General features: G+C 34.7%; 1 protein-coding gene and 1 pseudogene across 2 annotated transcripts; one reads left to right on the plus strand and one right to left on the minus strand.

Annotated features, from left to right (window-relative positions):
- The first annotated feature begins 125 nt into the window (after positions 1-125).
- On the plus strand, positions 126-27,083 carry Fgfr1op2 (FGFR1 oncogene partner 2). Of its 2 annotated transcripts, XM_047549914.1 has the most exons (7): positions 126-367; positions 14,342-14,490; positions 16,544-16,661; positions 17,922-18,064; positions 20,722-20,835; positions 23,627-23,740; positions 25,091-27,083. In XM_047549914.1, exons 2-7 carry the CDS (start codon positions 14,356-14,358, stop codon positions 25,226-25,228), a joined length of 762 nt encoding a protein of 253 aa, XP_047405870.1. In that variant the 5' UTR covers positions 126-367; positions 14,342-14,355; the 3' UTR covers positions 25,229-27,083. The 2 variants fall into 2 exon arrangements, with proteins under 2 accessions (XP_047405870.1, XP_047405871.1); XM_047549915.1 differs by lacking the exon at positions 20,722-20,835 and having other exon boundaries at positions 129-367.
- LOC124983037 (short coiled-coil protein B-like) lies at positions 9,025-16,678 on the minus strand (annotated as a pseudogene).
- Positions 27,084-27,734: the final 651 nt, after the last annotated feature.

Genomic DNA, 27,734 nt, shown 5'->3' on the forward strand with positions numbered 1-27,734 from the left:
GAGAGGCCGAGCTAAAGCCAGAGTGGATAAATAGGGAGGGACCCAGAAAAGCCCCGCCCCTCCCTCTCCCGCAAATCAGCGGCGAGCGGTGGGCTCTGCTCCACGGTAATGCAAGGAAGGAAATCTCGCGAGACTAGGATAGGCGGGGAGTACTTGCGGGAGACGGTCGGCGGAGGTTTATCCCGGGTCAGTGATGGGGCTGAACCCCGCTGACTTGCCAGTTGTCCCTGTTGTCTCTGCTGGGTTCTGCGTCTGCTTGCTGAAGAGGCCGAACAAGGGCGCGGAGTCTTTTCTCTTGGGTGCATAAGTCCCTGTTGACAGAGGTCTTAGTCTCCACAGCTGACGGCTGCGAGGGATATTTAGCGGAGTAAGTGGTATAAATCCGGGGACGGGAGCGGGCGTAAGCGAGTCGGCAGTTTCTTTGCTTGGACCGGCCCGGTGCTTTGCCTCTTGAGAACCACCGGCTGCCCGGCCCCGGCCGCTTTGCAGTCTCAGCTCCTAGGAGCCGGACTTCCCCGCCCGATGCTCAGCTCTGAGCTCCCCGCCCCATGCTCATCTCTGGGCTCCTCTTTCCGGAACTGAGGTACGGAAAGTTTATTGGAAACTCTCGGCCCTAACCTTGTGGACACACCTTCCCGAATTTGTTTTCTTCCTTCCTTATCCACCTGGGAGCTCACCTTGGGGGATGGGGGAAGGGACCCCTTTCCCTCCTGAGTTTACCACTTTGCAGCATTTGTCGCAGATGACCATTCCCTCTTTCTTGAAACCGCCAAGAGGTATTACTCTTTTGTGTGTGTGTGTGGTTCATCCTTATTCCTTCCCAGATACTGACACCAATATACGTCCTGATATCCAAAGTAGAATTCAAAGAATCATCTTTGGTTGTGCATTTCCACTTAAACTACCCTGTATTGTTTCTTCTTTCACCAGAATTATGGCAGCTGCCTTACCCCTAGTTTTCCCACTATCATCCTTCCATACAATTATCATTCTGATATACATTTGTTTATATCTCTCCTTAAACTTTTAAAGTAACAATATTGCTGACAGAATCAAGTCCTAATTGTTAAGTGTGTCATTCAGGATCTTTTACAGTCAATCTCAACCAGGTTTTACCTTTAGAGTCTCATCCTACTTCTTCTTCAAATACTTTAATATCCACCCATACCAGACTACTGGCTGTTTCCCCAAAAATGCCATGCATTTTCACAACTCTGTGTCTTTGTAGGTGCTGTAGCATCTGTCTAGAATGTTTACTCTTTCCCAGTTTGCCATTTATCAAAACTCAGATTCGTGGATCTTCCCGGGTGACAAAGCACTTCAGATAGTTTTGCAGTATTTATTAGCATGTATTATTTGTTCATTTATCTGTCTCTTATGCCAACTTGAAATTGAGTCTGAAATCATGTCTTATTCATCTTTGAAACAATCTAGTCCAGTGCTTGGCACATTATTTATGTGTACATATGTATACATATTTATAATAGTTCTAAAGACTTCACCACAGGAGTTCTTAGTTCTTTAAAACCATGGAATTTTAAGAGTCAAAAGGAACCTTGTATATTTGCTTAAAAGCCCCTGACCTGTTTTAAAAAAAAAATCCCATACTCCTAATACATATGTAATTGTAATTTAGTTATTGGTTGATTGGAATGATATATAATGGAAAAGGAAAAAACCCTATGCTTTGAAATGAGTTTGTGTTTTATTATACTAGTATTTGTTTATATTTGAAAAGTAGTGGGATTATATTTGAGAGAAGTGTCTTAGACTATTTGCAGTGCTTGGTGTATGTGCATTCATGCAACTGTTCCACTGCCTTCTTGGCTTAGAGGTTAGAAATAATGGTTTTAGATTAGGTTAGTTCCTTGTGGAATTGTCTGATTGCATATGTGTATATGAAATTTTATTTAACCATAATTCTAAGGGAGTGTGTGTGTGTGTGTGTGTGTGATTTTGGGGAGGATGTTGAAAATTGAGCCACATCCCCAGCCTTTTTTGTTTTTTATTTTGTGATAAGGTCTCGCTAAGATGCTGAGGCTGGCCTTGAACTTGCAATCCGACTTCTTTGGGAGTGTAGACACGCACCACTCTGTCAGGGGCAAATGTGTATGATTTTTCTAAAAATTTTCCAGTGTCATCCTTTCAAATTGTGTTCTGTCCAACTTTAAACGTTCATTTTCTTGATAAAACTCTAGTTATGTTCATTGTACCAATGAAAATTTTCTGATTCGAATAGTGATATGTCTGTATAAGATGCTTATTTTTATGTGTAATTTACATGCAGAATTTCTTGATCTCTTAAGATTATGAACTTTTTCTGAAAGGCATAACTATGACTTTTTATTTTTCAATATTGTGTCAATTAATGTTATATACTAATTAGCATTAGAGTTATCTACCTGAATAGTAAAAAAAAAAAAAAAAAAAATTAAACTGACATCTAAAGACATCTGTGGTATATCAGTAGTCACAGTATTTTTGGGTAGGTATAGCTATCGGAAAGTGGATTTCTGGATAAAGGAAATAGAAGAGTAACTTGAATTTCTTTAAATTTTTCTTAACCAAAAAGAAGTCTAAAAGTAAAGAGCTGGCAATTGCTGTCTTGGGTGGGTGGCAGTTTCTTTTTTACCAGTAGCAGAATGTTCTTGAACCATCTGCCAGGAGTCTTGAATGCACATGTCTGGTGGCAGAGTGGGTGAGAATGTGGCTAATGCAGAAAATACACACACACACTCACACACACACACACACACACACAAGCTTGTTTTTTAAAAAATATTTTCCTGTAATTTAGACCTACTATAGAAAATAATGTAAATATTTTGTGACTAGTTAAGATAGGTATTATGAAAATAGGTAAGTTGAAAATATGTCTTTTTTAAAAACTGAAGACTATTTTTAAAAATTTGAAACTTGTTAGTTTGAAAAAGTACTTCTCCCACTCAACTTATTAGCCAAGAAAAAAAGGGGGTGGGGTGGGAATAATCTTTCAGGAAGAACAGCAAAATAAATTAATATTATAAAATATTTTATACTTTTTTGTGATTTCACATGCAGGATATGAACGTGCACATTCTTAGAAACTGTGTCATTGTTTTTCTGAAATGCTAATAAAATTATCCTTTGGGCTACCTGGTATTTATAATTCCTTTCCCTGAATAGACGTTTTTAGAATTATAAACAAATTTTAAGTATAGTTCATTTTGATAGTGTTTCATTATGCACACAGCCTAGAGAATGGTTTTTAAAGTAGATGTTAATTATAATTTTTAAAAGTCTATCATTAAACATTTGTTGCTTAATTGTAAGGCCTAATTAAAATGGTTTTTAGGTTTGTATTAGATGGAAAAAATTTTTAATTTTGTTATTTTTTATTAATTGTTCTTCCTATGCATTCTTATTTATTTCTTATGATTGGCTTGAAATAAAACTTTTAAAATATCTTGAAAGTTCCATTTGTACATTAGGGTCAGGGGTTTGCTTTGTTTTTCTACCTAGGGAGGTCAGGCTGGTTTCTATATAGGTGAAAGCAAATAGGACCCTGAGACTAACCTGGCTCAAGAATAAAACTCTGGGGATCAGAAGTTCTACTTCTGGTACTAATTGGGCTCCTTATATTTATAAACCGTAGTCTATTTTCTTATTGGTAAAAAGGAAATAACACTTATCCTGTTGCCCAATATAAGGTGATGGTACTCAGATTCAGAAAGCTACCACCAGTTTGAATGAATTAAAATTATTAGCAGCATTTTGTTTTTTCTTCTAGGGTATTCCAGAAGTCTGGGTTGAATTAGGTTGGAGAGAAAGCTAAAATAGGTTTAAAACAACCAACAACAAAAAACAAGCACCAGCAGTAATTCTGAAGAAGAAAACAATGACTTAGCAAAGGTTTTACAACTATTAAAACAGGCATGGGCTGGGGCTGTAGCTCAGTGGTGGCTTGCCTTGAACATGTGAGGCACTAGGTTTGATTCTCAACAAACACAGAAAAATAGATAAAGATGTTGTGTCTATCTACATACATTTTTTTAAAAACTGAGGTGGTTTGGTATTGATGATAAACAAATAGCCATTTTAATAGGGTTGTAAAAGACCACATCATGGTTTTAATTGAATTTCTTTAATGGCTAATGTTGTTCAACATCTTTTTATATGTTTATGCACTATTCATATGACTTTTTAGTTAGTATTAAAGTATTTTGCTCATTTTAAAAATTGGATTCTTAGTATTAATTTTGAGAGATTTTTATTCTACGTACAAGACTTTCATTAGATATATAATCTGAAAGTATTTTCTCACAGTCTAGATACAGTGTGTGTTTTCAGTCTGTCTTAACAGTGTCTTTCATTAGTTTGTAATTTTAATGAAGCTCAGTTTATCAAATTTTTCTGTAGTAGTCATGCTTTTGGTAAACATCTTAAAATAAAAGAAAAAAAGAAAAAGAAAAATCTTTGTTTAATCCTAGGTTACCAAGATTTTTCTCCTTGTTTCTTACAGAAGTGTTATCATGCTTAACATTTAGAACTGTGTTCCATTTTGAGTTAATTTTTGTATAAAGTTTAAAAATTGTGTTGAAACTAGTTGTCTGGCATGTGGATGTCCAGTTCTTCAACCATTTGTTGAAAAAAACTAACCTTTCTCCTTTGATTTGGCCTTTGCATCTTTTCAGAAATCAATTGGCCATGTTTCTGTGGGCCTATTTCTGAACCTCTGTTCTGTCTGTATCAATACCACAGCTGTCTTGATTGGTAAAATAGGTCTTAAATTTTAGTAGCGTGACTTCTACAACTTCGGATTCAAAATTGTTTTGTCTAGTCTGTCTTTAGGTTTTGAAAGAAATTTTGTAACTGGTTTGTCCACTTCTGGGAAAAAAAAAATCCTGCTGGGGTTTTGATTGGAAATTACATTAAATCAGTAGGTCATTCGTGGAAACTAGATATCTCTGTTATATTGAGTCTTTCAATTTTTGAACATAGCGTTTTTCTCCATTTATTTAGGTCCTCTTCAGTTTCATTAACTTTTTGTAGTTAGCATGTAGATCTTAACATGTATTTTGTTTCCTTTTTACCCAAGAATTATTTTTTTGGCCCAAGATTTTTTTAAGGCTATTATAAATGTGTTTTGCTTTGAATTTTTTATTTTGATTTCCATTTGTTAATTACTAATTACAAGTGGGTCTTGAGTCCCCCAACCACCCCAATCCTGCTGCTATGGATTGATCCCAGGGTACTCTACTACTGAATTACATCCCCAGTTCATTTTTAAATTTTTAGACAGGGTCCCCAAGTTTCTGAGGCTGGCCTAGCCTCCCAAATCCTCAGAATTACAGGGTATACTGCTGGGCCTAGCTTTTTTTTTTAAATTTCTGATACGGACAGTATTGGCTGTGAATGAGGGCAGTTTCATTTCTTTTGCAATCTAGGTGCCCCCCCCGCAACACCATTTTTCTAGCCTTTTTTTGCACCTGTATTGGTGATTAGAACAACTTTGCCTTGTTCTAATTTTAGTGGGAATATACTCAGTCTTTGTCCAGTTAGTATGATTTGCTGTAGGGTTTTTTTTTTTAGAAGTGCCCTTTCTCTGTTTGAGAAAATTCCCTCCTAGACCTAGTTTGCAGAAAGTTTTTATTATGAAAGGATGTTGAAATTTTTTCTTATGTACCAATTGGTATGATCAAGTATTTTCCTCTTTGGTGGACTACAGTGATAGGGAGATAGCCTTGAATTCTGGGATAAACCTCACTTGGTCATGGTGTATAATAGTTTTAATATATGGCCAAATTTAATGTTGTGGTTTGGATGTGAGGTTGTCCCCCAAAAGCTCATGTGTGAAACAATGCAAGAAGGTTCAAAGGAGAAATGATTGGGTTATGAAAACTTTGGCCCAATCAGTGAATTAATCCCTTGATGGGATTAACAGAGTGACAGTTGAAGACAGATAGGTGTGACTGAAGGAGGTGCTTATTGGGGGTGTGCCTTTGGGGTACATGTTTTTATCTGGCAAGTGGAGGCTCTGCTTCCTGCTCATCGAGTTTTGAACTGCTTTCCTCCACCCTCTTCAACCATGATGTCCTACCTCACCTCCAGCCCCAAGGAATGGACTGAGACATCTGAAACCCTGAGCCCCCCCCAATAAACTTTTCTTCCTCTAAAATTGTTCTAGTCAGGTCTTTTCAGTTATAGCAGTGAAAAAGCTGACTAACACATTTGATTTGCTAATATTTTCTTGAGGATTTTTGCATGTATATTCATAAGGGATGTTGGTCTACGTTTTTTTCATGTTTCTTTTACTGCCATTGTACCGTCTGTGTTTCAGAATAATATTGATTATCATTTTATGAGTTTGAAAGAATTTACTTCTGTTTTTTCAAGAGATTATGTAATATTGATTTTATTTCTTCAAATGTATGTTACAATTTGTCACTGAAACCATCTGGTTTTGGAGATTATTTGCAGGATTTTCAAATTTTCTTTTGCGTCAGGGATTGAAAAGGGCGCTTAACCACACATGGCCCAATTTTGTAGGATATTTTTAACTACGAACTTAGTGTCTTTACAGTTAAAGGATTATTATAGAATAGCTGTAGACTTTAATAGTTATGAAACTCCAATAACTGTAATTAATAGTTATAAAACTATTAATGTTTATCTTTTTCTTTGTGACTTTATGTAGTTTGTGGGTTTTTAATTAATCCATTTTGTTTAAATTATCCATTTTAGTTGTGTGGGATTACAATAGTATTCACTTTTGCTTTGAATGAATTAGGGTCTACAGTGATAAACCTTCTTTTGTTCTTTTTTGGGTGGGGGGAGTACCAGGGATTGAACTCAGGACTTAGGGGCACTCAACACTGAGCCATGTCCCCAGCCCTATTTTGTATTCTATTTAGAGACAGGGTCTCACTGAGTTGCTTAGTGCCTCACAGTTGCTGAGATTTTCTGAATTTGTGATCCTCCTGCCTCAGCTGCTAGGATTACAGGCGCGACAGTGATCAGTTAGTTCTCTTTTTTTTCCCCCTTAGTTGAGATGCGCCAACTTCTTATAAAGAACTGGCTTTTCAGGCCGGGGTTGTGGCTCAGTGGTAGAGTGCTTGCCTAGCACATGTGAGGCACTGGGTTTGATCTTCAGCACCACATAAATAAATACATAAATAAATAAGTAAAAGTTATTAAAAAAAAAAAAGGAACTGGCTTTTGATTTCATTGGTTTTCTCTGTTGCTTTCCTGTTTTCAATTTCATGATTTTATCTTAATGGTCTTTATTACTTCCTTCTATTTACTTTGGTTTTATTTTGTTCTTTTCCTATTTTCTAAAAGTTAAGGCTTACATAATTGATTTGCAGTCTTTCTAATTTTCTAATATAAGCATTTAATGCTGTAAATTTCCTTCAAAGTACTATATTACATATATGCCAAAATTTTTGATATCTTATATTTTCAAATTTATTTAGATCAAAATATTTCTTATCTAAATGTACTATAATAAAAGTTATGTGAATGTGGTCTTAAAATATAGTTTTTGGCTTTGGGTATGTGTGGGTTCTTCACTCTGTACACAAACCCTGTAGTATTGCCACATAGTACTAGAGTTATCTGCCCTATGTCTGATGTCCTGCTTCTTTAGCACTTTTATGACTGCAGATTCTACTGGCATCTTCTTTCAGAAGAGCTTAGTCTCACTGCAGTTGAAAACTCACATTTGTTGGTATCCTTTCTCCTTATTTAGCCTCTTCAACTCTGCTGGAAATGTAGCAGCAGCTTCCTCATCAACAGACAAAACCTCTGTAGTAATTTCAGTCCAAACTTATTCCTGAATCTGTGTAATCATCCTTTACTTGCAATAAATGGCTTGGTGTGACTTATTTCAGAGGATCCCTACAGAAGTCTTCATATGGGCAATCAGACACAAAATGTTGCTGCCAATCAGGATGTGTTTTTCTATTCGTTTCTTCCATCTACAAACATAAGTCCCCTCACCCTTCTCTCATGCTGGAGGTTGAAAAACAGTTTTCAACACTTTCTTCTTTTTGGTGCTGGGGACTGGAACCCAGGACTTTGCAGAGGCAGTGTATGCACTCTTATCATTGATCTACAGCCCCAGCTCTCTTTTTCATCTTAACTAATTACTAATCACATAATCACATGCTGTGACTGTAGCTTTTGTAGTTTGGAGTGTGACAACAAAACTAGCACAAATTTTTTCCCTTCACAGTTTCAAATAGAAGATTATTTTTATCATAGATCTTAGCAACCTTGGCATATAGTTTTGTGGGGTTTTTTTCTGTTCTTATGAGAATTTTTCATTTCAAAGAAGCACTTTATATAGTTTCTTTGGTATGTCCAAATTGCCAGCATCACTACTCTTGCACATTGGGAGGCCATGATTAGGTAAAATAAAGGTTACTTGAACACTGGCACTACTACTGTAACAGTAAATTTGATAAATTAGGTGACTAGTCAATGACTAACAGGTGTGGAGGGTAGCCAGCATGGATGATTCATGTATTGATCAGGAATAAATCAAAGATTTCATCACACTATTCAGAATGGCTTACAATTTAAATTTATGAATTGTTTCTGGAATTTTCCAGTTAGTATTTTTGGACAATTGATCATGGGTAACTAAAACCGTAGAAAGTAAAACCATAGGTAAAAGAGAACCACTGTATTCTGCCATTGTTGGTGGTAGTATTTGATAAAATCAGTTTAATCCATTTAGATGATGGTGTTCATTTCCTCTCTATCCTTCCTGATTTTCTCCATACAACATCTGTCAATTACTGAGAAAAAAGCATTGATGTTTTCACTACTGTGAGTATGTCTATCCTTTCAATACTTTCAGGTTTTGCTTTGTGTATTTTGTTAGGTGTGTGTTACATTTAGGGCCTTTTATCATTATGTAATGCTTCTCTGTTCCTGATCATTTTCTTTTCCCTAAAGTGTGTTTACACCAACTCTTTAAGAAAAAAGGAACACATTTATCGAGATATATACCATTTTCCTATTAAAGTGTACAACTGAATGGGTTTTATTTAGTATATTCACAGTTATATAACCATCAACAAAATCGATTTCAGAACATTTTATCACTCCAAAAAGATGCCATATGCCATTAACAGTTACTTCCCATTCTCCTTACCTCTTCCCAACCATACCCAACCCCCTGCTATACCCCAGCTCTAGGCATTCACTAAATTACTTTCAGTTTCTATGGATTTGCCTCTACTAGACATTAAATCATATAATGTATAGTTACTGTGACTGGTTCCTGTCACTTAGCATAATAACTATCATTCATGTTCCTTGTTTCAGAACATCTTTTTATTTATTCATTAATCAGTTGAATAATGTTGTTATGAACTTTCATGCATAATATTTTGCATGAATTTCTTTTCATTTTCTAGTTTATATCTAGAAATGAAGTTGTTGGATCATGTATTTGACATTTTGAAGAACTATCAGACTGTTTTTCAAAGTGGCTATACCATTTTACATTCCCATCAGCAGTTTGTGCAAATTTCAGATTCTCCATATCCTAGCCAACACTTATTATCTTTTTTAATGTCTTTTTTGTGATAGCCACCCTTAATAGATCATTGTAGGCTTTTTAGTTTCTTTTTCTTTCTTTTTTTTTTTTTTTTTTGTATTTTTGGTACTGGGGATTGAACTCGTGGGCAGTTTACCAGTGAGCTACCTCCCTAGCCCTTTTATTTTTTATTTTGGCCTCAAACTTGTTATCCTCCTTCTTCAGCCTCCCAAGTTAGTGGCATTACAAGTGTGTGCCACTGCACCCTACTAGTTGAAGTTTTTTTTTGTTTTTTTTTCTGAAGTAGCTTTTTATTAAACAGCAAAGCAGAACTGCAACATTTGTAAATTAGGTCACAAAAGGGATGCAAAATGTTTTCAGTTATTATATATTCATACAGCTAAAGTAACATATCAAATCTTACACTAATACATATTATTTCATGATTATAAGTAGCCCAAATCTAATAACCATAAGCTATAAAAATGGTTCTCTTTTCCTATTATAACATCTTAATATTATTTCCAATACTGATTCCCTTACCAAATGGAATCTACAAACTAAATTTTTAAAAATTGTTAAAGAATGACTAAACCTCTGCAAACTAAACTGTTGAATTTACATAAAATACTAGGAGCATAAGTGAGCTAATATTATTAAAATTACCAATTATTATACATGTAAATTCTACTTTGTGTTCATGATTCTGATACTAATAAGTTGATCTACTGGGTAAATGTCCTTGAGACCAAATGGTAACTGGTCTTCCCAAAATGTGGCTTACATAAAATTATTCAAACTTAATCCATTTTCATATCTGTTGTCCCCCAAAAATCTGTTCTGCCAGACAGAACACAAATCTGGAGTGAAAGCATTTGGAATTGGTTACTAGTACTTCCCAAGTTCTTTCCTGCTTCATTTCATTTCTATTTTTCCTTGAAATTTTCTATCTTGAACACACACATGAGCAGAATTCCTATCTTTTCAGGTACCAAGTAGGTTATTTTGTGCAAAAGGAAGTTTTTAACAAATCTTCCCAGTGTGAGACCATTTTTATAGTCTCAGCTCATCTTCAGTTGCTTAAAGAGAAACCCACAGTCCTATCTCATTATTAAATATCACAAAGGACAAACCCTAGCTAAGAAACAATCTTATTTTGGTTAAATTTCAACAATTAGAGTCAGGTTACTTTCATAAGTGATTAACTATTAAAATCACTTTTACAAATGTGAGACTTTCTTTTTTCCTTAGGGGAAGGGCATTGGGAAGGAAGAGGCAAATGGAGAAGAGGCACAAGATGGTGGACAGGGTACATAAAACTGTGCATTCAGTACATGATTTTGGTCACTTTTTCACAACATGGTGGTTATATATTTTACTAAGCCTATATAATAAAAGACAGTGCTAAACTTATATATCAAAGCAAATAAAATATCTTCAAGTCTCATAAATATATGCAGTTCTAATTATAAAGTATGTACAATACTTTTGCACCTTTTCATAGTCTAACATAATACACAAACTATACACAAATATACATAATACACAAATGTCTTGTGCAGTTAATTTTGCCTAGATCTGCCATTGTCTTCATAAATATTCAATGAAGCCACAAAGGTACTGTAACTTTTGGAATCTATCCAAGTTTTAAAAGGAGAAAAAAAGAAACAAACAAAAAACGGTCAGCAGCAATTCCATAAAACAGAAGGGAAACCAGTCCCTTACTTTCTTTTGCTTTTTTGTGTCAGTTGTTTGAAAAGCACTAGAAGCAGACATGAGGTTTTCTATATGTTGTCCAAGAACTTGGTTTTCTGACTTTAGCTTCAGATTTTCTTCTTTAACCTCATCTACTCTTGCAGAGAGATCTTCAAGTGTGTGTTGGAGTTCCAACACTTGATTAAATAAGTCATGTTTTTTTCCACCAGTCCACCTGATTTTCAGCATCAACATCCATGTCAGCACTCATCATCTTGGTTAACAAATTTTTAGGACTTCGACATAAAATTCTTGATGAATGATCCTCCGTTTGAGGCTCCGGGATGGGGTGGGAACAGGAAGATGCCTCAGGCCAGGACACCTGGACCAACTGACACTGGCAACTCCACCCTTTTTACCCCCTCATTGAAGTTTTGAATTACATTTTTCTGATGGCTAATTATGTTGAGCATATTTTCATGTGCTTCATATTATCTGGCTTTCTTTTGATTAGTATTTGTATGTTGTATCCTTTTTCTATCCTTTTACTTTTATCCTATATTATATTTTAAGTGAGTTTTGTATAGATAGCATATGGTTTTCTTTTTAAATTCATTACAATAATCTGTCTTAATCAGTGTGTTTAGAACATTTATATTTTGTGTAATTATTAATGTTTGACTTTATGTCTACCATATTGTTTTTTTGTTCTTTCCCTATTTTGTTCTTTTGGGTTATTGAACACTTTATTTCATTTTAATTCAACTATTGTGGTTTTGACTTTCTGTATAATTCTTTCAGGCATGTCTCTTAAGAATTAAAATATACATAAATTTTTTACAATCTTACTTATATTTGATACTTTGCAGCTTCAAGTAAAATGCTAGAAACCTTATTCACAATATGAGCCCCTTTGTTACTCCTCCTTCCTTATGTTGTTATGTAGTTATAGTTGTATTCTATATTACCTCTACATATTCTAAAAATTTCATCAGACTAAAGTAATTCTTATTTGTAAACGTCAAACATTTTAAAGAACTAAAGAGAATATTCACTGTTATATATAATTTCTGTTCCTCTTCCTTCATCCCTGAACGTTTTTCTTTCTGATATCATTTTGCTTCTATCTGAAGAATTCCTTTAGAACAAGTCTCTGGCCTCTACCAGGTGTTGAATTTCCTCAGCACTGTTGATGTTAGCTCTGTTACTTGTAAGGGTCTCTAGCACTAGCTATACCAATAATGGCGAGTGACCTGATTAGAGAATGGTACAGGCCTAAGTGCCTCACAGGGAGAGACCAGGGCAAGCATCACAGCACCTCTTATGTGGCACTCACATGCAGTCTAGTCAGCAGTGCATGACAGGCAAGGTGTAGGGATGGGCAGCCAGCAGTGGAACTGCATAGTTATGGTGTTCCTTTCTGCTACTGTAGGCATGTCCACCCAAGTGCGGGACCTCAGATCCCATCTAACTGCAGGCACCTGGTGACAGGACAGCAGTAGGACCTTACACCCCCACTCCTGTCTGGGATGGAGCAGGATAGAGTCAAGGCAGAATTCCTCTTGGGGCATCTCTTGACTGTGCACACCAAGGGTCAGGGCATTTGGTGTGTGTGTGTGGGGGGGGGTATTCTTCTAGGACTCCTTTAGATGTAATGCCCTCCAGGGAATCAACAGGAGTGGCTCACATCTGCAGCCAAGCAAAATTCCTCTTAGTGGAAGTGCATGAAAAAGAGCCAGATGCCCCAGGCAACAGGCAAGGCTTTTCCCCATGTTAGGCTGCAGTTCCCTAGCAGCTAGAGCTCCAGCATTGCTCAAAGCTGTCCCAGCAGCCTCTGGAGGCAAGGCATCAGTGGGAACATGGAGTTCTTTCCTTGCCCTGTTAACTGACAGGAGCCTGTTCGGGTGAGGGGTGGCAGAAATTACATGGGCAAATGCCTTCATTTCAAGCACTAGAGTGAACCCCCGTGCTACTTACCAATCATGCCCCTGGTTTCTAAGGGCATGCTCCCCAATCTCCTGGTTCTTGAGGGCATCGCCTTCTCCTCTATGTCACAAACCCTGTCCCCTACAGTGCAGAACACTACAGGTTTGAATCACTAACCTGCTGAGCCAGTGCAGTGGAATGTCTTAAGAAGTCCCAGAAATGGGAATATACTGGGGTTTCTGATCTCTAAACAGCCACAAATCAGACAGTAGGTCCCTTCTCAAGATGGCTCCTGAACAGCATCCTACTCATTCTCTGGGAGATGATGTTAAATCCTTTTCCAAAGCAAGTCTATTGTGCAGATTTCAGGTTACTTGTCTAGGTTAGATGCAAGCCAGCGGGCATAGTGAATCTTTCCAAAAGAGCTAGGGTTGCCAATAATCCACACTGATTATTTTGCTGGGATTCTTTTTTTTTTTTTTTTTTTTTTTAAACACTTACCCTGCAAATGGAAGACTTCCCTCAACTGTGGAGCCCAGGTGGCAAGTGCCGGGCTCTTTTGTTTCTCTTACTGTACTCTTGTCCCAGGTCTATAAGAATTTATAAGGTTACAGTATCTCTCTTACTCCTTACTGTTATTCCATGGTCACTCACTTGTGAATTCAACTATGCACCTGTTACTTTGGTTCTTTGTTGAAGGGGAGGTGAGTGCTGGGAACCTCTATTAAGCAATCTTGAAATTTCCATAAGTTTCTCTTGTATATACTAAGTTTCCCATAAGAGCCAGTGTGGTTCACATCAAAACTTTTTTTTCTTTTGGCCCTCTACTAAGGAAAATACAAGAGTTTGGATCTTAATGCAATTTTATTTGAGAAGCATACCCAAGAGGAGATTGAGACTTTAAATAGCATGACATTTAGAGGCAACTTTGTCTAGTAAGTAGTATGTGGTTTTGAGCAGTGTCTCAGATCACCTAAGTAGAGGCTAAGCAGAATTCTTACACTCTAATTCTTCTTCAAGCTTATATCATTTCTAATATGCAATCATCATTTCTTTCTGATTGATTCCATTTAACAGATATTTTTTTCTCCCAATGAACAAACTTAAGCTTTAGAAGTTTATTTTTGTTCATGTGAAACTAAAGCAAGGTGATATGCTGACTTTGAGTCTTGATTTTAATTTTAATTATAGGTATTCTTTTAGAAATGAGTTGCACAATTGAGAAGGCACTTGCTGATGCTAAAGCCCTTGTTGAAAGATTGAGAGATCATGACGATGCAGCAGAATCTCTGATTGAGCAAACCACAGCTCTCAACAAGCGAGTAGAAGCAATGAAGCAGGTTCGATTTTTCTTTCTGATTGATTGCATTTAACAGAAGCTGCTGTTTTTGATTCTCTAAATTTTAAAGTAGCTTTAGTTGTATGGTTAATCTGCTTTAGATGAGGATGTTTGTCATATTCATGTGTTTTCTAAATCTAAATCTTGGTAAAGAGATTTACCAAGCATCATGGTGAACACCTGTAATCCCAGGAACTTGGAAGGCTGAGGCAGGAGTATCATAAGTTCAAAGCTAGCCTCAGCAATTTAGCAAGGCACTAAGCAACTTAGTGACACCCTATCTCAAAACAAAAAATTAAAAGGGTTTGGGATGTGACTCATTTTTAAAGCACCCCTGGGTTCAATTCCTGATACCAAAAATTAAAATAAAACCTGTAGATTTGATCACTTTTCTGACATACACATTTGAGTTTGGACAGCAGATGAATTTGTTAGGTGTAGATAAATTTGACAAAGACCAGATAATATCCTTTACTGATGTTGATGTATTTTTTGCTCTGTCTTACATAAGACAGAAATGTTTATGTAGTTTTCTTTATGAAAGTACTTAGATGATGCTATTTAACAACCAAACATTTTCTAAAGTGATACAAAGCAATATCTGGTTTACAGCCTGTGCAGGTAATGCATTAGTACTTACTATCTTGTTTTTCTTTTAATGCTGTCAATTAAAAAGAAATTAAAGGTTTCATAGCTTGATATTTTTACCATGTATAACAGTATCTTCCAGTGAACTAGGGAGTCTAGCTACCATTTTAATCCCTCCTCTGATAAAAATTTTCAACTATTAAGAAAATCATATAATCTCAGGTATTATGATGGAAATTAGAGGGGAAGATGTATATTCACAGCCAGTTTTTTTGAAACTCATTCATTATGTAAAGGAAACAACCCTGGGGTAATGTTCTTAACAAAGCTATGAAAATAGTAGAGCAAGTTTACTTATTCTGTTTTGCAGCCATGTTGCTCTAAACAGATTACCTTCCTCAATGATGTCCAGTTTAACTCTGGCATTCCAGTGAACATATGCCTAGTATTAACTTGTTTTTAAAAAAACGAGTTTGACATTTGAAGTTAAGAACCAGGAATGTTATAATGAATCCTTTACTAAGTGTCTCAGAATGTCTTGAAAGTAAGTGCAGTTTTGAAGTTAGGGTCTCACTTATTTTTTTAATACAAATTCCTTTGCATTTCTTCTGCACATGTTCTTGATTAAGATAATTTATATACCATAAAATTCGCCCTTTTAAATGATAACAGTTCATTGGATTTTAGTGTATTCACAGGTTGTGTGACCATAACCACTAATGCCAGATCATTTTTGTCACCCTAAAACTGTAGACCCATTAGCAGTATTTCCCTAGCTTCGCCTTCTCCTGACCTCTAGTAAACACTAATCTTTCCACCTCCATGATTTGCCTATTCTGGATAAAATGATACAATATGTGACTTTTTATGATTGGCTGCTGCTTGCCACCCCGCCCCATACTGGGGATTGAAGCCAGGGGCACTTAACCCCTGAGCCCATATCCCCAGCCCTTTTAAAAAATATTTTGTTTAGAGATAGGGTCTTGCTAAGTTGCTTAGGGCCTCAGAGAGTTGCTGAGACTGGCTTTGAACTTGCAATCCTCCTGCCTCAGTCCTGAGCCACTGGGATTACAGGCATGTGCCACTACACCCGGCCGTGATTGGCTCTTAACACAGTGTTTTTACAGTTGTTCCATCACAGCATGAATCAGTACTTCATTCCTGTTTATTGCCCAATAATATTGCATTGTGAGGATGCAACATGTTGTGGTTTATCCATTTGTCAGTTGATGGACATTTGAATTTTTCAACTGTTACACATAATGCTGCTATGAGTATTTGAAAACAAGGTTTGGTGTGGACATAGGGTTCCAATTCCCTTGGTTATATACCTATGAGTGCAATGAATGAGTTATGTAACACCTGTATGTTTAACTTTCTGAGGATCTGTTTATTTATACTTACTCACATATCAGATGTTTCCAAATATTTTCTCCACACATATTCTTTTTTCATCTTTTCATTAGTATCAGGAAGAAATTCAAGAACTTAACGAAGTTGCAAGACATCGGCCACGGTCCACGTTAGTTATGGGAATCCAGCAAGAAAACAGACAAATCAGAGAATTGCAACAAGAGAACAAAGGTAAAACACATTATCACTGTAGGTGAACACCTTTTTTTTTTTGTTTTGTACTGGGGATTGAATGGGGGCATTTAACCAGTGAACCATATCCCCAGTTCTTTTTATTTTTTATTTTGAGACAGGGTCTTGCTAAGTTGCTGAGGCTGGCCTCAAGCTTGGGATCCTCCTGCCTCAGCCTCCCAAGTCACTGGTTTTATAGGTGTGCACCCCCACACTCAGAGAACATCTTTGCTTGATATCATCTTAGATTCTTACTTCTCAACACTCAGTTTGCACCATTTTTATTACCTATGAAATGACTCAGTTTCATTCTCTGCAGTCCCACTGCTTTAGCCCCCAGTTAAGATGCTGTCCTCTTAATCTTTTGCCTGTACTGTCCTAACTGGTCTCCTTGATTCTAGTCTTTCCACTTCCATCAGTCTTTAACACAAGCATCAGATTGATTTTTCAAAAATAAAATCTAGTCATGCCGCTTTTTGCTTGAGAACTTTCATTATATCTTTATTTCCTTACATTAGGAACTTCAAAAATTCCTGGCCTTTTCTGTCTTCTTCCCATAGCTCTTCTCTATGAGCACTTTGCTCTTGCCATCTCAGACTAGTTCCTCAACAAATCTCCACTTTCATGCCTCCCTACCTTAATCTGCCTTAATTTTTCAACCCAAGAAAATCAAGGTCATCCCAGTGTCATGCTTCTAGAAAACTTTCACAAATTTTTCCCCAGAGACTTCTCTTAAATGTGTTTGAGTAGCTCTGCACTGACCACATATTTGTTTTCTCCACTGTGTTTTAAATTCTGTGGTCTTTGGGTATTTTTAATATAGTAAGTGCATTGTCTGATTATTTATTTGCTGTTTAGTAAATGTTTTCTGATAAAACTGAACTGAATTTTAAAGCCAGGTACAGTAGTGCACGCCTGTAATTCCAGAGACTTGGGAGGCTGAGGAAGGAAGATTGCAAGTTTGAGGCCAGTGCTGGCAACTTAGCAAGACCCTGTTTCAAAGTTAGAAATAAAAAGACTGTGGATATAGCTCAGTAGTAAAGTGCTCCTGGTTTCAACTCCCAGTACTGGGGGGAAAAAAAAAAATTCTAAGGATGGGGACTTCATTTGGTGTCTTTTATTTTTATATGGGTAGACTTTTCGGTATCATGTTTTCTTTTTAAAATACCCTATTTATCAATTGATGCTTTGATAAATATAATATTGTTAAGAATATTTTGTTTACCAAGTTTCAATAAAATATACTGTTATTCTTGATAGAATTGCGTACATCCCTGGAAGAACATCAGTCTGCCTTGGAACTTATAATGAGCAAGTATCGAGAACAAATGTTTAGATTGCTCATGGCTAGCAAAAAAGATGATCCAGGTATAATAATGAAGTTAAAGGAGCAGCATTCCAAGGTAATCTATTCCATAAATGTAAATTGAAATGGAAAACAGGGTTGTGTTAAAAAAAAAGATATCTAGTAATGCCATTGACTACCTCATCTTTTTAACTGACATTTTCTGCTTTTCCTTTTCTCAATTCTTGTTTGTAATGTGCCATTTTCTGTTTAATTTTTTTTCTAACTCCTACTGCTCCCTAGTAACTTTTAAATAAGTATGTGTGTATGTGTATATTACACACATAATTTTGGAAATAAAGGTAAGTCTGTTCAATTCAAAATTACCTTTGTAAGTTACCTACTTTTAAGAAATATTTCTTTCAGTAAACTTGCATAATGACATATTTTGTGAGAAAAAAAATTGAAATGCTTGAAAACTTTTTAAAATATTTTGAAAGCAGCTAAATGTAAATTTGTTTTTCTGAAGATCATTTTCTGAATGAGGCTAATTCATTCACTCTATGGATGATCCTCATTATAATGGAAAATTGTGGGACTGGGGAGAAGATAAGAGTACCAATCTAAAATTTTGATCCCCTCCCCCAGTATTGTATACCAGTTAACATTTCTTTTAGGTGGAGGGTAGTGGAGTAACAGGGATTGAACTCAGGGGCACTCAACCACTGAGCCACATCCCCAGCCATATTTTGTATTTTATTTAGAGACAGGGTCTCACTGAGTTGCTTAGCACCTCGCTTTTTAGCTGAGGCTGGCTTTGAACTCGTGGTCTCACCTGCCTCAGCCTCCCGAACTGCTGAGATTACAGGTTTACACTATCGCGCCTGGCAAGTTGACATCATTTTTAGAGGCAAAACTGAAGTGGTTAGAAACTAGTGTTTTTCTGCTGTTCATCTTGTCATTCCAGTGTCTATTTCCTTTGGTATGTTACTGTATTTACTGGCAACTGTTATGAAGATAAATGAATGATCTTCCCCATTTATATTGTATTTTAAACTTAATTTTAGCTGCTGGCGTGAAATAAAAATATGAAACTAGGTTGTGATAACTCAGCCATTATCTATATTGCATAATGGTGAGGTAATTATTATTAGTTATCAAGAAATAGTGATTGTTACAAGTCATATTTTTAATCTTTCTCAATTATTAAAACACATTTTAGATTCTTTAAAATATTTCTTCCATTCTGGTGCTTTCGTTTTTAAATTAATATTAATTCCTCTAGAATTAAATATCTAGTAAATAACTGAGAAAACTTAATAGGTTCCTCTTGTGTCAGCTAGTAAATACATAAACAAAATTGGGTTTGATATTATCTAATATTCATCTCCTAGCCAAATGGAAATTCTTGAATATTTGGGTGACAATCTGTTGAATATAAAATATTTTTGGGCTGGGGATATGGCTTTGTAGAGCACTTGCTCAGCATTGCAAGGCCCTGAGTTAGATCCCTAGCATTCACCAAAAAAAAAAAAAAAAAAAAAAAAAAAATCCATTGTAATGAGACCATTACAAATCGTTTAAATGTATAACTAATTTTTTTTTTAAGGTACAAAGAGAAATTGAGTTAAAATTATTGGTAAGATAAATGTAATCTTGAAGTATTCTAAAAGGCCCTTATGTTTTATAACTTGAAATAAAATGTCAAAAAAAAGCTTAGAATTGGATATTGCAGCTTGTTGGTCCGATCTGGTAGCAACTATGACAGAGCAAATGTTTTCTAAAACACATTAGGGGATAGAGATTTAGCTCAGTGGTATTGCATGTGCTTAGCATGCATGAAACCCTGGGTTTAATCCCCAGCACCAAATATAAAACACATTAGATTTCATTCATCAAAGCTGTTTTACTAATTAGTAAAGTTAAATATTTCCTAAGATAGCTCTAAACCATCCATTTTCATTATGTGGATTGAATTTGTCTAAGTTCTGATCCTTGCCTTCCATAAAATGACTATAAATTTACTCGTTATTAATTCTAACTAATACATATTAATGTTTGTGATTTTGATTTTTCCCAAAAAGGAGATACCTTGACTCAGTTAAACAAACATTCATTAACACTTGCACTGGGTTAGTTGTAAACTATTAATAACATGGTGAATGAATGAATAAGTTAAATTACTGTATGAGTTTGTAATGGGAGATACAAACATAATTAATATAGGGCAGGATCTGATAGAAATATGAATTGTTACCAGAATACTAAAGAGCTATATTAGGTCTCATGAGAAGAATCTGGAAAGATGTCCAAGAAAGAGAAAATTCATCCAAATCAAACCTTGAATTAATTATGAAGGTGAGGAGGGTTTCCATAAGCAGAAGTGGATAAACAGAAACATCATAAAAGCACAAAACAGTGGGATTTTAGGACATATTTGGGTACTAGTGCCCTGATAACACATAAACACAAAAACAATTTTATAACACACTTAGGGGTAACATAGAGTTATACACAGCAGCATTTGAGTAAGATACCCTTTTGAAATACTCCAGAAGTTTATGAGTACACACTTAAAAAAAAAAAAAAAAATCAGTAGAAAGTTTGAGAATTTATTATCATCCAAATACTTATATTATTTTTAACATACCTTTTTGGAAATTTTAAAAAAGCAAACATTTTGAACAGTTGGCTAACACGCATGAACTAACACTCATTCAGTTTTTAAAGTACGGATAATATCCGTATTAACATTATAATGACTCTGTACTACAGATTGACATGGTACATCGTAACAACTCCGAAGGATTCTTCCTTGATGCATCTCGACACATCCTTGAAGCACCTCAACATGGACTGGAGAGGAGGCACTTGGAAGCAAATCAGAATGTACACTAAATAAAACAGTCAACTTTGGGGTGTGGATGGAAGGGGGGTCCATTTAAAATTTCTTTTATTTTGAATTTCCCTCCAAGAATAGATTAGCAAATGAAGTCAGCTAAAAAGAAAATGCTGTGCTTTTGATAGTCATGCTGTTTAGTATAGAAAGTTGTCATTAATTTTCTGTGTATTGTATCATACACAGTGTGTTATTGAATATAAAATTTAAAGGATATTTAACTCAGTTGTTCATTTATTTGCTCTTATTAGCTTTGTTGCTCCAATTTTTGTTGCTGCAAAACAGTTAACATCAAGGACATTTTCTTGGCATTAATTTTAACCTGATTTCTTACAATCTTGGTCCATCAAAAATGTTTTAATTTAGATTTTTGATAGTTTGTAGTCCTTTACAGTTCACAAATAAAACAAAAATGCCTTTTGTTTAGATGTTATAATTTAGCAATGTTCTCACCATTGTGTCTTCTCTTTTTTTTTTTTTAACTTGGTTATGGTAGGTCTTTATCTACTTAGTAAAGTAGAAATAAGCCTAAACAAAGTTAAAAATGAAAAGCATTAGGTACACTCCTGTAATCCCAGCAACTCAAGAGATTGAGGCAGGAGGATCACAAGTTCAAGGCCAGCTTCAGCAATTTAGCAAGATCCTCAGTAACTTAATGAGATCCTGTCTCAGAAAATAAAAAGGACTGGGGATATACCTCCATGGTATTGCGCCCTGGGTTTAATCCTCAGTGCCTCCCCTGCAAAAAAAAGAGAGTCATTTCAAAACAGTTTAATAATTATGTTGCTAACACTTCTTGTCTTCAAGGCAGTTATGAATCAGTTCTTGCCTTTTACCCCTATTGAAAACTGATTCCTCTCTAAAGATTTTAAAGTTAATAAGTTAACCATTAATTAGGCCTGTAAAAATACTACTGTATTTAAAGTATTGGATTTTATCTTGTGGTGATCTTGTTAGAACAGACTTTGTCCCAAAAAAAAAAAAAAAAAAAAAAAAAAAAGTACTGTCTATTTTCTTTCAGTTTAAAAAGAATTAATTGCTTCCTATGTGTTATTTTTTAAACCTAGGTTAGTGCCGTAGGATTGATAAAATTATAAATCGAGAATGCTATTGCTATTCAAAACATTTGTTCATTACTCATTTTGCTGCTGCAGTTACTTATGTTTACTTTTAAACATGTTCCCTTTATAAGTGGAAGGAATTTTAATGATTTAACTGTGCCAAGTATGGCAAGTATTTGTCTTGATATCCTTTTGCTACCATAATGTAATCCAGGGCTATCCAGAACTTTCTAAAATGATGGAAATGTTCTTTATCTATACTAATGTAGAAGCACATCAGAATGTACACTAAATACATGTGTACATTTGCCACATGAGGCTGTTGAGCACTTGGAAGTGTCACCAGTGCAACTCAGGGATGTAATTTTAATGACTATATGTATTTAATTTTAATAGCACTGTACTGGACAGTGCAAATTAGTCTTTTATTGTGTCTTCCTAAGTACTCACATTATATAGATGTCATCATTAAAATAACAGGAGGAGCTGCTGGAGGGGGTATAGATCAATGCTAGAACATGTGCTTAGCATGTGCAAGGCCCTGGGGTTCAGTCCCCAGCACAAAGAAAGAAAAAAAGGGGAGTTGCATTTTTGTTAGTTAAGATTATTAAATGAGGTGGGGGTGTAGCTCAGTGGTAGAGCACTTGTTTACCATTAAGGCCCTGGGTTCAGTCAGCACTGCAAATACATATATTTTATACATACAAATATGTACACATATATAAAATGTATTTTTATGTGGTTTGCCAAAGAGGTTTTTTTTCATCATTTCTTCCAATTACTCATTTTGTGGGTTTTTTTTGAGATCTTATCCAAATCCTTTTTACAAACAGTATATACAACTGAGACTTGATATTTATTTGGAAAGTTATTTTTTAAGCTTGACCTTAATATATAGTAACCTCCACTACCAATGAATAATGATCTGTGGAAACTGTTTGTGATAAAATGAGTTTTTTCACATTTCTGTTGATTTTTAAATGGTTATTTGTTTCTTTCACTAGGCTGTATGCTCCTGAAGGTCAGGGAATAGTCTTAACAGGCTTGATATCCCTGGTGCCTGGTACAATGCCTGGCACATCACAGATTTACAAAAAAATAATAAGAATGGCAGAATTTATGCACCTAAGAAATGTGGATGTCTGTGTTATGCTGAAATTATATTTTCAACAGTTGACAAAGGCCATTTAATATTTTAATATTTAGAAGCACAAGTTATTAATTACTCAGTATTATATACTAAACACTAAATAGGCAGATGTAAACAGGATACAGTTCTTGCTTTCAAAGAGGATTGATTTAGAAAGTATTCTAGATTATAGGCATGGATGATAATGAAAAGATTTGTGAATCATGAAAACTGGAAGAAAGAAAGATAAATTGTGTCAACAATGTTTTCTTCACCATTATTTGATTAATTGTATATGTAGGTATGAAAAAGTTGCTGATTCCTGTGGTTAGAGGAATGTGAAATGAGTAAATTTCTTGATATTGGGTTTAGTTATATCTTGGTGTTTATCCTTAATTCTAGTCCTAATAGAAATCTGATTTCAAAACCACACTCACTGTTAACCATTTTTGTTGTGATCTAACTACATTTGTATTAAATGGCAATATAAGAATATTACATTCATGTTAAATGAGAGTGCAAATTAAAAGGATCCAAAACTAAAAATAATTTAATAGTTCACTGATTTCCAACTCATCCCTTTTTTTCCAGGAGTTACAAGCACATGTTGACCAGATAACTGAAATGGCAGCAGTCATGAGGAAAGCCATTGAAATTGATGAGCAACAGGGTTGTAAAGAGCAGGAACGAATATTTCAACTTGAAGTAAGTTTTAAATTGCAAGTGTAAGTGAAAACTGTCCATAAAAAGACATACCAGAAAACATATCCCATTTTAAAATATATATATGCTTTCCTGGGATACTTGGTAATATTCAACCTGGATATATAGATATATGGATATATGCGACTATATAGTAATGCGAGACTCTAGGATCATTAGGAACTTATACTAATAGTTTTTTTAGTTTTGATGGACCATTTATTTATTTATATGCAATGCTGAGAATCGAACCTAGTACCTCACACACATAACTAGGCAAGCGCTCTACCGCTGAGTTACAACTCCAGCCCAAGAAAGTTAGTTTTTGATCCTATATTCCTTTTCTTACTAAATGAAGGTACTTCAGTTTAGTAATTCTTACAAATTTGTTCATTCTATCAGAGATAGTACAGGGAAAGAATTCTTTAATCCACAGATATTTTCTGTATACTTATTTTCTGAGGACTATAAAAGCCTTTGTCTCGGTCTGTCCTTTATTTTATGTACAAGTCATTGTTGAATAATTAAAATAATTAGAATAGACTTTGAAATCATGATCAGGAAATTGGTTAGAGAGATAAAATTGGCTTCTTACTCTTAAAAATATATAGTATTCTCTCATTTGTGTAACAGGAATGGGCAGACTTTTCAATAATGAGCCAGAAAATAAATATTTTATACTTTTCAAACTTAACAGTTTGTGCCTGCTCAGCTTTGCCACTGTGGTACAAAAGTAACTATAACAATAGATGATAAAAGATTATTTTTAACTATCTGCAAATTCTTAACAGGAATTCTAGAGGAAAAAAAAAGGCAGTTTTTTACAATGCCAGATGTGGTTATTTAATTTCCTTTTTGAGAAATATCAGTCAGCCCCACTGCTCTCAAATTCCAGTAAGGGAAACAAACCAGATAGCTTGTCCTACATTCCATACTATTGTGGAAAATAATAAAAGTACTAATATACTTAGAGGGTGTAGTCACAGGGTATTTATTCGTTACATTTATGAATTTATATATAGATCCAGATGTTTCCTTCCATCTTTAGTATGATTACAAGCAATTTGAGTTTGCTTCTCACATCTGTGTGTGTGTGTATATATATATACACACACACACATATATATGGCTTTGTAGTGGTGGTAGAGTATAAACAATTCACACTTTCTTTAAAAAAAGTGTTTGTATTCAACTGGCCAACTATATGTAACTACATTTATACCAGTTACAAAATTTGCTTTTCTTGTTGTTGTTATACTTTCACATTTGGCTTTTCTTAATACATGTTTACCCTCAGTAGGTGGTGATTGTATCTTTTTTTTTTTTTTTTCTTTTTTGCTTGCCGCCTCCTAGCAAGAAAACAAAGGCTTGAGAGAGATCCTTCAAATAACTCGAGAATCGTTTTTGAACCTTAGGAAGGATGATGCATCAGAAAGCACATCTTTGTCAGCATTAGTAACCAACAGTGACCTGAGTCTGAGGAAGAGCTGAAGGGCTTCCAAGTCTGGGAACTTCGTATATGACTCCAAACTGTCACTAAAACTGGCCTATAAATGAACAAATGAAGAGAAAACTCAATTTCAATCAACCCCTTTTTTTTCTCTATAGTTTGTACAGTGCACTGGCTAAGCAATAGCAACAAAAAATGTATAGTTATTAGTTATAAACTTTATTCAAAAACATAATTGAAAATAGAAACTGAGCCTTTGTTAATTGGTGAACAAATGAAGGGTTTTCACAGTGATGGCTAAACATATCAAGAGCTTGCAGCAGTGGTGTTGACTTTCTGGATGATATACTTAGATAAACTTGACTATTCCCAGTAAACATTTGGGAATTCATAGAATTATTCTAATTTATAATATTTTGCCATGGTTTTGTGAATGGAAGATCCTCATACTCAATTTAATCCTTCCTGTTTGGTGTCAGAGTTAACAAATAGCTTATGTACCATAAGACTTCTGCTTTAGTGATTGCCTGTCTCCTTTCCCATTAATTTAAATTTTTTTGTCAAAGAAAATTCAGGTTAAAGGCTGTAGTAATGTTTTACATATTCCACAAATAAAAGAGGCAATTTAATTATAGCTAACTTACTTTATGATACTTAGCTTACAATTGTCCATAACTTGCTGAAGAATATGAAATATTTCAGGAATGAAAAAGAAGGAATATTACTTTCTAAGAAAGAAGATCTTATAATAGACATATTTAGTAGGTTAAACTACTCTGAAAGAATAAGTTTTGGTTTTTAGTAAATAATGAAAATAAGATCTTTCTCTTTTCTGGTTGGTATTTAAGGATATTATATATTTCATTTACTTAACAGAGCTGAAATGTTTGATTTAGTAAAATAGGTGTGGTAATTTCAAAGTAAATTCAAAATTCTACTGGTTTATACAACCCTTTTTTTTAAGTGATTACTTAAGACAGAAAAAGTAGACTCAAATTTTTTAAAAAATATTTATTTTTAAGCTCCATCTGGTCCTCATACCCTTCATGTTTTTTTTTTTTTTTTTTTAAATAAAACTTTTCATTTCTAAAGGGGGTTGAAAATCTATGGATTTACAAGTTTTGGTTTTATTAAATGTCAAAAGAGTACCTGCATTTTTTTTAAAGCCACTGGATATAAAAACTTTAACACCAATTGAAACCTAAATTTTTCTTTATTTTGTAGTGATCATGGAATAAAAGGATGAGTATCAAATATTACATATAATATACTCATTTGTATTACATGCTAAAATTACCACAAATAGAAAATTCTACTTTTGAGCATATAATTTGTTAAAGAAATGTCATGTGATAATTTTGTATAATATGTTGTAAAACTCAAAACTACTTTTCACTTTAGAATTTTTCTATATTAAGTTTGGGGAGAGAGGGTGGATGGGGCTTATTGATTAGAAAAGGGCTAATGGCCCAAAACATTAAATTTCTTTTGTCATTTAGAGGCCTTAAGGGATACTTTATAGTCTTTTATTTTTAAACTTTTCTATTTTTTTGGAAAGTAGTCCTTAATTCAGTGGCACATTCATTCAAATAGTTTTAATCCCAAGTAAAAATTAAAGAAAATAAACTACACAGTTGAGATTTTGTCTGAGGCAATTCATTAGGCAGCTGTAATTATAAAACATTACTTGATAAATATTTTTGTAAACAGATGAGTTAATTTGTTCTTGGTGTTCTTGCTTGAATATAATTTTAAGGTCTTGGGTGTTTGAAAGACACTTCGTTTTTAATGAGTTTTCCATTCCCCCCTTTTTTTTTAAGAACCTTAAATTTGTGTCTGAGAGTATATAATGCATAGGAAACTATTTTATCAATAAAGATGAGTGGTTAAAATTGGTATGCTTGCCAATTTAATTTTAAAACAATGCTTACATTTCTTATATAGTTTAAGGCCTTTTGTCTCTTCTTACCACAAGAGTACTTAGCAACAGTCTCCATGTGTATTTCTTAGGGATTGTCCAGCAGCTTCTTATTGCTGATCCTACAAACCTTTTTATCATCTATAGTGGACTGAATAGTATTCTCCCAAAGGATAGATCCAAATCCTAACCCATCATACCTAGCAATGTGACCACATTTGGAAAATAGGATCTTTGCAGATATAATTAAGGATTTCAGGATAAGATCACTCTGCATTTAAAGTGGGCCCTAAACCCAGTGATTAGTGTTCTTTTAGAAGAGATTTGTAACACAGAAAACATGTGAAGATGAAGATGAAGGCAAGAGTCAAGGAACACCAAGGATCATGAGTCACTGCCAGAACCAGAACCGAGCGAGAGGCACAAAATGGATTCTTGTTGCTCCAAGAAGGGAACAACCACTGCTTGATTTCAGTCTCTGGTCTCCAGAATTGTGAGAAAAATATTTCCATTGTTTTAAGCCACCCAGCCTGTGGGTAATTTATTAGTACATCATCTGTATATTAACTATCAGCTATATTTTTTTAAATTTTATATAGGGAATACACTTCTTAAAAAACAATTATATA

This window comes from Sciurus carolinensis, chromosome 4 (assembly GCF_902686445.1).
Source record: "Sciurus carolinensis chromosome 4, mSciCar1.2, whole genome shotgun sequence".
NCBI lineage: Eukaryota > Metazoa > Chordata > Mammalia > Rodentia > Sciuridae > Sciurus > Sciurus carolinensis.

What these genes read in the sequence shown, in the direction of transcription:
- Fgfr1op2 (XM_047549914.1), top strand. Translation starts at nt 14,356, where the DNA reads ATGAGTTGCACAATTGAGAAGGCACTTGCTGATGCTAAAGCCCTTGTT. An exon ending in ATTGCAACAAGAGAACAAAG is followed by an intron (nt 16,662 to 17,921) that starts GTAAAACACATT and finishes TATTCTTGATAG; the next exon opens with AATTGCGTACATCCCTGGAA. An exon ending in ACTTGGAAGCAAATCAGAAT is followed by an intron (nt 20,836 to 23,626) that starts GTACACTAAATA and finishes CTTTTTTTCCAG; the next exon opens with GAGTTACAAGCACATGTTGA.